Source organism: Nothobranchius furzeri, chromosome 16, assembly GCF_043380555.1.
Source record: "Nothobranchius furzeri strain GRZ-AD chromosome 16, NfurGRZ-RIMD1, whole genome shotgun sequence".
Lineage (NCBI taxonomy): Eukaryota > Metazoa > Chordata > Actinopteri > Cyprinodontiformes > Nothobranchiidae > Nothobranchius > Nothobranchius furzeri.
This window is the reverse complement of record NC_091756.1, coordinates 57,654,130-57,666,338: the sequence shown is the minus strand read 5'-3', so window position 1 is coordinate 57,666,338 and position 12,209 is coordinate 57,654,130. Positions and strand designations below refer to the sequence as shown.

At 40.0% G+C, this 12,209-nt stretch overlaps 1 protein-coding gene across 9 annotated transcripts in view; it reads left to right on the top strand.

Annotated features, from left to right (window-relative positions):
• The window catches only part of mcf2l2 (MCF.2 cell line derived transforming sequence-like 2), a 123,965-nt gene that overhangs the window by 34,676 nt on the left and 77,080 nt on the right, over positions 1 to 12,209 (top strand). For all 9 annotated transcript variants that reach the window (XM_015962280.3, XM_054749621.2, XM_015962275.3 and 6 more), the window contains exons 7-15: positions 99 to 248; positions 2,049 to 2,173; positions 2,259 to 2,373; positions 3,810 to 3,929; positions 4,792 to 4,983; positions 8,700 to 8,891; positions 8,966 to 9,152; positions 10,173 to 10,276; positions 10,820 to 10,908. In XM_015962280.3, the coding sequence (XP_015817766.3) occupies positions 99 to 248; positions 2,049 to 2,173; positions 2,259 to 2,373; positions 3,810 to 3,929; positions 4,792 to 4,983; positions 8,700 to 8,891; positions 8,966 to 9,152; positions 10,173 to 10,276; positions 10,820 to 10,908 (1,274 nt within the window). The remainder of the gene's footprint in view (positions 1 to 98; positions 249 to 2,048; positions 2,174 to 2,258; positions 2,374 to 3,809; positions 3,930 to 4,791; positions 4,984 to 8,699; positions 8,892 to 8,965; positions 9,153 to 10,172; positions 10,277 to 10,819; positions 10,909 to 12,209) is intronic.

Below are 12,209 nucleotides of genomic sequence, written 5' to 3'. Positions count from 1 at the left end.
TCTCTTCTGGTTTACGCACCAAAGTGTAAAGTGCTGTTAGAAAGCTTCCTGTATTGAGAACAGATTTCACCTCACAATTGCTGATTCTCTTTTCTTAGGCTATAGAAAATTTTGCCTTGACAGTGAAAAGTACGGCGCAGATGTTGCAGAGGTTTGGGGCTCAGCTGGCCGAGACTGAACTTCCCAATGATGTCCAGGGCACCAAAGACCTGCTCACGGTGCACACAGACAAACACAACAACCTCAAGGTAGTGCTTTCTACACACTAACACACAAATACTCTGTAGTGTCACGTTTGGATCATTTCACGTCCAAACATTTCAAAAAACACAAGAAGGGAAGTGTTACCTTGGTGGAAATGAGCTGGTGATTAAATATACAGTAGAAATTGTTGCAACAGGAATCCCCCACACACACTTCTTTAGCACGGAGTAACTGTATCAGACAAGGTTTCGATTCAAAGTGGATCACATTTTTGATGACACTGAGCATGCTCAGAACAAAATATTTACAAGCACCACATGGAGAGAAGTCACAATCAAATCCATCTTCATCAAAAGTAGTCAGCTGAGTTTGTTCAGGCATCTGACTAGGTTTCCTCCTGATTCCCAAGGTTCTCATCACACTCGAAGGAAAACTGGGGAAGACCCAGAAGAACTGAATCGATTGTATAATATATGGCTTTGAAAAAATTATCCCCAGCACTCTCAGGGGTCTTTATGGATGGATGGGTGGGTGGACGGTTGGATGAATGGGTGGATGAGTGGGTGGACGGTTGGGTGAATGGATGGATGGATGGATGGATGAGTGGGTGGACGGTTGGGTGAATGGATGGATGGATGAGTGGGTGGACGGTTGGGTGAATGGATGGATGGATGGATGGATGGATGGATATGGATGATGGATGGATGGATGGATGATGGATGGATATGGATGATGGATGGATGGATGGATGGATGGATGGATGAGTGGGTGGACGGTTGGGTGAATGGATGGATAGATGGATGGATATGGATGGATGGATGGATGGGTGGAGTGGGTGGACGGTTGGGTGAATGGATGGATGGATGGATGGATGGATGGATGGATGGGTGGAGTGGGTGGACGGTTGGGTGAATGGATGGATGGATATGGATGGATGGATGGATGGATGGATGGATGGATGAGTGGGTGGACGGTTGGGTGAATGGATGGATGGATGGATATGGATGGATGGATGGATGAGTGGGTGGACGGTTGGGTGAATGGATGGATAGATGGATGGATATGGATGGATGGATATGGATGGATGGATGGGTGGAGTGGGTGGACGGTTGGGTGAATGGATGGATGGATGGATGGATATGGATGTATGGATGGATGTATGGATGGATGAGTGGGTGGACGGTTGGGTGAATGGATGGATGGATGGATGGATGGATGGATGGATATGGATGGATGGATGAGTGGGTGGATGGATGGATGGATGGATGGATGGATATGGATGGATGGATGGAGTGGGTGGACGGTTGGGTGAATGGATGGATGGATGAGTGGGTGGGCAGTTGGGTGAATGGATGGATGGATGGATGGATGGATGGATGGATGAGTGGGTGGACGGTTGGGTGAATGGATGGATGGATGGATGGATGAGTGGGTGGACGGTTGGGTGAATGGATGGATGGATGGATGGATTGATGGATGGATGGATATGGATGGATGGATGGATGGATGGATGGATGGATGCATGGATGGAGGGATGGATGGATGGATGGATGGATGCATGGATGGATGGATGGATGGATGGATGGATGGATGCATGGATGGAGGGATGGATGGATGGGTGGATGAGTGGCTGGGCAGTTGGGTTCACTAAAGAGAACTGAGATTTAATATTAAAAAAGATCTCAGGCAACCATCTATACACTTGAGCAAAGAAAGTTCCTCAAATTTTTAGCAAAACATTTTCAAAAATAAAACAAAAGAGTTACATCCCATCACATGTGCTTGGATGGTTTTACATTCTGATATAATTGAAATCTTGTTTTGCTTCGATGTCTCTGACACAGGATGAGCTGAAGCTCGCTTTAAGGCAAGGCAACACGTTGTTCACTTGTATCAAGGATCAAGCAGCAAAGTCAGAGAACCATGTACTCAGTCCAGATGAGATGGAGAACCAAACCACCGTGGAAAGGTCAGCAGCAGCTAGACCCACATCATATTCTAGCTCATGAGCTGTTGTTCTGTGCAAACAGTGAAGATGATGATGTGTGTTTTAGGCTCTTGGCCCAGCTGGATGAGACGGAGAATGCTTTTGAGCAGTTCTGGTGTAAACACCACCTGAAACTGGAGCAGTGCCTTCAGCTACGTCACTTTGAACAGGACTTCAGAGAGGTGACTTTGCATCTTTTCTACAACCTCTGAATCCTCAGATTTTGTCAGAGTCCCTTTAATGAAAATATCGTGTAGGTGCATTCAACCCTGGATCAATATCAGTGTTCCTGTCTGGGTTCTTCTTGCACTTTTTAAATGATCCATGTTTAAACAGACTCAACAGTTCTACCATCAAAAGTTCTCTGCATCCCTAGGCCTAGTCCACACGTAGCCGGGTTTTTAAAAAAACGAATATCCGCCCCTCCAAAAACTTGCATCCACACCACCTCGTTTAAAAAAAATTCTGTCCACACGTACCCGGATAAATACGTTGTTAAGGACATGCCAGACCTGTAGGCGGCAGTACTTCCCCCGTTCTTAACCTCGTCCTTCGTCTGTGGTCTTCCGCAAGGAGCAGTAATTCCGCTTGCAAAAACAAACAAGCAAAAAGCGCTTGGACAATTGATAAAGCGAGCGCAGCTCTGAGGGCATCCATGCTGTCGGCTAGTGTAAACACAGGTCGCACACGTGATGTCAGCATTTTTTTGTCGCGGAAAGTGACATTGCGGACCGTAAAACTCCGGTTTTGTTCGTCCACACGCAGACACCCAAAACGGAGAAAACACAGATCTTCACTTTGGCCGGAGTTTTTAAAAAGATCCATTTTCGTGTGAAAAAACTCAGTTTTCGTGTGGATGACAGGCCAAAACGTAGAAAAATATCTACGTTTTGGCAGATCCCCGGCTCTGTGTGGACAGGGCCTTAGATAAGGGCTCTCTTCACACCGCTTTTATCTCGACGGGCTACTTGTGCCTGTTAGATGCAACTACATATTTTTAGATTTTAAATTTATCAATATGAATGGATTCATGTTTAAACGGACGTAACATAATAATTTACAAAATGTAAAAGTTGAAAAGCTGCAGAAACATCGTACACCCCATTTGTATTGTTACAAGGAGCTAGATGTGACTAAATGTAGCTGGTAAATACTTTATGGATTACATTAACCCCTTCTCTCATACAGAATGAATAATATTACAGTGATCCCTCGCTACTTCGCGGTTCGTTTATCGCGGATTCACAACTTCGCGGATTTTTTCTTTGGAGCCTTATTTAAGGGAAATTCGCCGATTCGCGGTATTTTTCACCGATTCACGTTATTTTTCGATGCGAAATATCAAGAAATTCCTGTTTTTTTTTCATCAATTTCATCATAAAATGCACTTTTCGTAATAAAACTATAAAAAAAACCAAGTAAAAGTTTTTTTTTCTTGAGTTTTACCCACAAAAAGAGAATGTGATCATACTATAATTCAATATAGTACTGTACTGTAAATATGGTGTCCCTACTTCGCGGATTTTCACCTATCGCGGCCAGGTCTGGAACGCATCTACCGCGATAAACGAGGGATCGCTGTATACGTTTTAACTGTTATTTTTTTATCCCTTTTCAGGTCAAAGTGTGTCTTGATTCTTTGTTGGATGGCCTGAACAGCCTATCAGATACCGGGGATTGTGTGGCCAGAGTGGAACACCTCCTTAAGGAACTTAAAGCACTGGAGAAGAAGGGTCAGGTGAGTCGAAACACACACACACACACACACACACACACACACACACACACACACACACACACACACACACACACACACACACACACACACACACACACACACACACACACACACACACAGAGGGTTTTATGAGGTTTCCTATGACGGAGCTTTACTACTTTAACCTGGTTTGACTAAACTCCACTATAACTGGTACCATGACGCTGGTTCTAATTTTATCTAGTTATTTTTTTGTACTTTATGGATTGATTATACTTTTATAAAAACTTTTTTACATCTTTCTAACTTTTCTTTACATACACTATCATTTAGGCTGCAAATTCAGATTTAAAGCCTTTGCAAGTGATCTAATGTGGCCATCTGTACTAAAATCGTTAATGTTGAACAGCTCTGGAGCACGTTTTTTTTACAGCTTGCTAAGTCATCCTACGTAAATATATGTAAATATATAGGATGAGTTGCAGAGCAGAATCTTTTGCTACTTTTACAGTTTGTCAGACTTCAGCCAGTTTTTTATTTTCTTTTTACCAACTGTCCAAACCGTTATTGTTGTAGGTTTTTAAATTCAACGTAAATATTTAGTATTGTCCTAAAAATTTTAAATTGTCAGTAAGTTCTTAGATCAGGTGTATGCAACCTGCAACTGTGGAGCAAAACACAGCTCTTCAGCCCATCTGAGGTGCTCCTCGATCAAGAATGACTTGAACTGACTAATTTGTTTACATATTTGAGTTCAGGTAGTTCATCAGCAATAATTGTGGATTTGTACTTTGCCAAGTAATGTTTTATAAGTTTATAATAGAGGCAGGCCCAACCCTAAAATTGGATAAATAAAAAAATGAAAAATAAACATTTCTTTCAGCCAACGGTAGAAAAGGCTCAGCTCCACGCATCACACGGTGACCAGCTGATACAGAGCAACCACTATGCTGTGGACTCGATCCGACCCAAATGTGTGGAGCTCCGGCGGGTCTGTGACGACTTCAGCAATGAGGCCAAGAAGAAGTTTGATGTCTTGTCCAAATCCCTGCAGATACACATGGGCATCGACAAGGTGAGAACATAACGTCTTCCGCACAGTAAAAGACACCCTCTACATGTTTAGATGTTTTCAGTTCAAGTTAAAAATAATTGTATCTGACTCTGATTACCTTAAAGAAATCAGGAGAAACTATTGGAAGCTTTAAGCATGCTTTGGTGGCAGGATGTTGACAGGGGTGCCCCCAGAACATTTTCATGGGGGGGCTGGTGAAAATTTGGGGGTGGCACAGCAAACTGGTCCTTGTGGTAACTCTGGGAGTGCTTAGCCTTTAGCTGTGAGTTGCTTATTACTTCATTCTTTTTCATTAAAATAATAGGCCTATGCGTTAGGGGAGTGCCATCATAGGTCATGATTAGATTTGATTTTGATTCAGAGTTCTACTACTCAATTATTAAACCATTATCAGGATTACTAAGATTACCTATTTCTGATGCATTTTTTCCCCACTGCTTAGGAATTTTTTCCCTCACATCAAAGCATTTTCATACTTTCATATAAATGCAGCACACATAATTCAGGTTACTCCACTATCCTATTCATGAAAGACTGAACACAAACCCAACATACATTTGCATGAAATTTACAGGAAAAACACAAATGAAAGTAAAGACGGGCAGTCAGTTTTGCGTATGGAGCAGCTCGTGAGAAAGCGTAGTGTGGCTTCAATCGGCATAAAAAGCAAGTTATGTTCTAGCTAAAGAAGGGAAGTCTGTGACAGCACAGAAACAGCCCCTACACCTAATTTATACCACTTTGTGAAGACACATGATTGTGCCACATACTGACCAAGGCTTCATAATGTTGCTTCACTTTGCAACAAAGTAGCACCATAGTTTTATGAAACATGTTGGTAATGTTGCTGTTGTACTTTAGTTTAGTTTTACACAACTTTCCTTCAATCCTGAAGAGTAAACCGCACACTCAGTGGCTAAAGTTGAGAAACAACTTTCCGCCATTGCTGTTTTGCAACTCAAATGTACCTGCAACTCGATCAGCACTGCTTCCCTGTCAGAATGCAAGTCTGTGGTCACAATATGGCTCTTCTCTAACTGCCTGTGGTTCAATGACAGCAACCTGGAGGCCATCCTTTATAACCCTATTAACAAAAATTGTGCTTCAGGTGTCCCCGCTCTCCCCTCACTCATTGTCAAATCAAGTGTCACCAGCCTGGGTGTGAAACTTGACTCCGACCTCTCAATGACCTCGGAGCTCTCAGGTCTTGTTTTTTTTTCCAACTTTGCCGCATCACACGGCTTAAAGCCATCCTCAAACACCCGCATTATAAGTGTGTCATTCACGCGTTCATTACCTCCATCTGGATTAGGTCAACTCTTGTGATGATTGGGGTTAATGCAGCCGCCTTAGTCCAGGGTATCCGCGGGTCCTTAAAAAGTCTTAAATTTGCTTTTCCAAATTTAAGGTCCTAAAAATCCTTAAAACTGACAAATAATCCTTAAATACAGTTTCCAAAGGTCTTAAATTACCAAAGACCCAATAAACAAGATTATTTTATTTTTGTCAAATTTTCGTGAATTTCTAGTTGGTGTTCAGCATTTTTTGTGTACGATGTTGGCGTAAGCGGAACCGTACACGTTCAGTTGGTTGTGAAAGGGGGCTATTTTTAGATGAGCACATTAGCTGGTTAAGCTAGTGGGAGCTTGCATCATGGGGAAGCGCAAGTTTAATGGTAACTGGATGGCTAATCCCACGTTCGCAACATGGTTAGCACCGGTTCCAGGCAATAGCTGGAAATTACAGCTTAAATTTAATTTTAAAAATAGCTTAAATTTGGTCAAAGTGGCCTTAAAAAAGGTCTTAAAAAGTCTTAAATTTGGCTCCCTTACACCTGCAGATATCCTGTAGTCAGACTGCAGACAGTTCAAAAAGCCGTGGCTAGATTCTTAACCAATTCCGACAGACGCATGCACATCACACCCTTTCTCACTTATTCACACAGGCTCCCAGTTAGATTTAGAATTCATTTCAAAGTCTTGCTCTTTGCATACATGGTTTTGAATGGTCCATCCCCTTCTTATCTCACTGAGTTGTTGACTTCATACCCACACATCCCCTTTGATTGGCCAACCACCTACTGCCTATTGTTCCAAAGGTTGGCTATAAATTACGGGGAAGCTTGCCTTCTCTCATGCAGTCCCAAAACTGGGGTACTCCACCCTCCATGTATGTTTGGCACCTGCCCTCAGTAGGTTCACGTCTGCTTTTAAGACACACTTTTTCAGCATCGCCCTCCCTTCATTATCCACTACAAAAAACATTGCACAACTTTTGCTCTTTTATGTACAGCACTTTGGTTAGCTGCCATGTTCTTCTTGAACTGTGCTTAGTAAATAAATCGATTGTATGGTTTTGTTTTTTCACGATGGTCCGTCCCCTAAGACACGTAAATGTTCCTGCCACGCTTTGCAGCCTTCTTTCAGCATTTAATCATAATTGTTTATGGCTGTTTACAAATCAGTTTTGAATCGACATGTGTCACATTGCGAACCATCAATTAAATGGTGAATCGGCACACCCCCATTATGCATTCAACAAATTTCCAGGGATGTTCCCCCCCTGGCCACCCCTTGGGAGTGTCACTGGTTGTTGGGCCTTTTGTTCTGGTTCATGGCAGATTGTTGGCCTAAATACTGAATGAAAGTAAAACAAAATTTATGTTGTTTGGAGGTATTAAGAGTAATATTGAAGTAAAATTGAATCTAAATAATGTTGAAATTGAAAAAGTATATGAGACTAAATTTTTAGGAGTAATAATTGATGATAAACTTTGTTGGAAGTCTCACATAGATCGTGTGAAACTGAAATTCTCTAAGTTTATTTCTATTCTTTATAAAACAAGAGATTTATTGCACAAGAGCTGCCTTTATTTACTGCACACTTCCCTTTGCTTGCCTTATATGAGTTGTTGTGTGGAAATTTGGGGGAAAACATACAAAACATATCCGGATTCAATTTTTAAATTGCAAAAAAGAGCTATTAGAATAATAAATAAAGCTGGATATAGGGAGTCCACAAACCAATTTTTTTGTAGGATCAGATATGTTAAAATTTAAGGACATTATATATCTTAAAACTTTAGAGATGATGAGTGGTGAAAAAGAATGTTCCAATTTGTATTTTGAGTATGTTTAAAAGAAGAGATGGAAAATATGATTTGAGGGGGTCTTACATGTTTGAAATACCTAAAGTGAGAACTAATGCTAAGTATAGATGTGTGTCGGTTTTGGGAGTGAAGTTATGGAACGGACTTAATGATGAACTGAAGATGTGTTATTTGTCATTTTTCAAGAAAATTTAAAAAATTTGCATCTTCCAAAGTTACAGAAACTTAGTTTGATGTCTAACCTTGTGTTGATTTGATTTATTGATTTATCATTGCTTTTTCTTTAATGTTATGCATCTTATCTATCAGCCCAACTTTTTTCTCTTGGTTAAGGATTTGATTATCTCTGTGGGAGTTAAGGATAGACTAATTATTAGCCACTAGGCTTCAACCTATTCCTTTTTTCGGTTGCTTGATTACTTTTATGTAAAATGGATAAATTGTTGTTGTTGACCGAATAAAAATATCCATCCATCCATCCATCCATCCATCTAAAGATATCCTGAATTTCCCCCTGGACCTGCAACTTCTCTGACATCACCTTGGATAAGAAGAAGAAAGCGATTTAATGGAATGCTATCCTGTTATCCTTACTTTGTGTGTACAGGTCAACCAGTGGTGTGAGTCTGGAATCTACCTCCTGGCCTCTCAGGCTGTGGATAAGTGTCAGTCCCAAGAAGGAGCAGAATCAGCTTTAACCGACATTGAACACTTTCTGGACTCAGCAGAAAAAAACCAGCTAACAGAACTGAGGAACCTTCACAACCAGTTTGAGGTCGTCTTATCCGAAGATATTAAGGTACACTAAACAAGGAATTGTTGTTAAATGATGCTCGGGAAAAGATTAGGTGAGTTGAAGATTTCTACCTGCAGGGCGGAGTCCTGAAGGCTCTGAAGAGACTGGAGGATGTTCAGGAGATGTTTGAGAAGCGAAGCGTTAGTTTGAAAAGGCTGTCAGCGAAACAGACAAGGCCCATTCAGCCAGTCGCCCCACGGCCTGAATCGTCTCCTAAACGGCCCTCACAGAAGACCCCCCCCAGGACCACCGGAAGCCATCAGCGTGAGTCCAAAGTTTGACATCAAAACAACGTGCATCATGTTAGATCTGTTGGAGTCATGCAGCAGCAATCCAATGGCTACTAAAGTTAAATGCAATAATAAGATAATTCTTTTAAATATAAATGTAAAATATTATAAGAATATACTGTAAAATGTGTGCATACTAATAAAGCTTGTTGAAAGACTCGATTTAAAGGCACTAGAATCTAGTTCAGTGGCTTCTAAGATTTTTTTCCACAAGGACCCCTTGCTTGTGTCAAAAACAAGCCCCCCCAACTCCTACACACATACACATATTAACAGACATTATGTTAAAAATGTTTTAAAGACACACAAAGTTTTAACTATTCATAAAAGTTTTGATTATACCATTGGATGTGTTATCGATATTTTATGAAAATACTTTTTACAAACATAATCTACAATCTCAGCACAGACAGAAGTATCAGGACCTCCTTGGGAGGTCGCAGGCCCCGGATTGGGAAGCACTACTTAAGATTATGGTTCAGGAAAACAGTTAAAAACAATGTGCATGCTAATCTTTTACACCAAAACGAGTTAGTTGTATTTCACATTGTTTATTTTCACCCTGCCTAAGACTGATCACTAATCATAGGTTAGGCAATAAAACATGTCTACAAGCTCTACCCCAAGCCATTTTTCAGAGATTTTCTTGAAAAAGATGTACCCAAAGTGAATTGAGCATCTCATAAACTACAAGGTTCATTTGAGCTGTTTTGGTATCAAAATAAAGGTAAGACTCTAAAGTTTACTCTAAAATTCTAAAAAGCATCACTTATGTCATTGATTGAGAGTAACGTGATCTGGAACACAGCAGAAATGAGAATAAAAATGTGTTCTGCCTAAAAAACTCCACTTCTTCCAATTCCAAAATCCAATTTTTTAATTTCTGATCTGTAAACTTGTGTCACCTTGGGAAATTAATCTCAGAGAATGCTCTCTATCTTGCTTTACATACGGAATAAATGATTACTTATTGACTCTTTTCTTTGCACCTCAGCTCTGACTCGAAGACCTTCTGATAACTTGAACAGTGCTAAGCAGCAAGCTGAAGCTGATCCCAACAAAAAGAAGAACATTCGGAGAACAAAAGAAGCAATCACGGTACTTTGATATTTGGAATCTTTACATATTGAAATTAAGTGGAGAAAATTAAATGTTTATTTTCTTTACATCCCTAATCCTGAAGTAAGTCATAAAGGCATTGAAAATCAAAAACTATTGTAACTGTATGAAAACATAAACACGTACATGTAGCTGCAGCAATCCCAGAGAACTTTGGCAGGTTACTGTTGATCATAGAAACCTTAATAGCTCACTCGATGCAGTAAAACATAAAAAAGCTCTGAAAAGAAAATAAAAGTAACTGGGATGTGTGTGTTCTCAATTTATATTGCAGGCCAAGCCATGTGTCTACATCATGAGGTTGCTGTAAAAGACATTTTACAGCAGGTCTAGATAAATATTGACCAGCAGTTGATGAAAATCAGAAAGCAAACACCTGAAAAGAGATCACATTTTCAGACGTTCATTTTTGGCAAAAAGCCTTTCTTTATTCCCCTGGCAGTGCCCTAAAAAGTCATTTTTCTAAATGTCAGATTTCGATGGAATGCTAAAATGCTAACAAACAGGTTTGTGTGTGTTCAGATTGAAGTAATGCATGGAGAGAGCCAAGGAGGATCTACCCTTGTTCCTGTGTCAAATGAGAGTGAGGAGAGTCTTTCCAACCGACGCAGGTGACCACTTTCTCCATCTTTACCTTTGGTACCAAGCTTGTTCGCTTGACAGAATATCTTCCAGGGAGTTAAAGTGAAAACTAAGTTCACTTAAGGAGAGAACAAAAAAAAAAAAAATCAATCAATAAATAAACTGATAATGTAGTTATCAGACTAATGGATCCCACTGAGCTTTGGATTTGGGGATAAACTGTCAAAATGTCTTGAATTATTCCAGTGACTGTCAGGGCTTTGGTCTTGGGTCACTTCATATTTATTGCAAAAGGAAAATCTGCAAAGAAATTAGGCAGGGCAAGCTCTTGTTTCCTCACGGACACAATAGAGAGAAAAGATCTTTCCAAACAATATCAGATACAATTGATGATTAGTAATAAACTGACAGTTATGCAAGAGACCATGTGCACTACATTTTTTGCCACCTACTGAATGACTCGGAAATCGATGGGGAATTTGACAGAATCAACAATGGTATTGACATAGGTAAAAATGTATCAATTCCCAACTCTGGTCCTGCAGTGGAAAAACAACTATTTCCTGGGAAAATATGTTTTTGTATTCCCAAAAGAAACTCTAAATAAAAGCTAAACCATTGACTGATAAATGGAGAGTTCTGATTTTGATGAAATGGGCCGAGATAAAAATAAAATAACTTTATTAAACAAATAGCAAACATTTTTACTGAACGAATGGACTTATTTACATAAGGACTAACAAAATGTACTGAAGAATTCCACATTTATACAAACAGAAAAGGCTGATAATTATGATAATTATGTAAACACAAAAAAATTCACTTATTAGGAGCTATTTTTGGCACAGTCTGATGTTTGTTATGTAAAACTACATTAAACTAAGACAATATGGTGATTTATTAACAAATTACAGTTATAAAGAAAGCATTTAGGCAATAAAAAACAAGAATTTATTAATAAAACTGCTAAACTCTTTCCCAAAACCTATGTGTGAAAAAATATGGAAAAAGATCTGCAATGCATTTCAGCGGAGTGGATTTTCCACAGTGTGATGTCATCTGCAGGTGCAGGACCCCGGGCCGATCTGGCAGCCTGAGCAGATCTGGTACCTACACCGCCAGTAAAGTGTTATGTTTTGGACACATCCTACAAGCAAAGGGATGATTTAATTACGCTTTGAGTGTATTTGTTAAATGCTATGCTTCCAAACACGTCAAACCCTGTAGTTAATATTTGGCCAGGCAGGATATTAAACACAAAATCAGTTTTAAACAGCTGGAAACTTTCAAAATAAAAGTAACGCACAGTAACGTCCTTTCTTGAGAACCC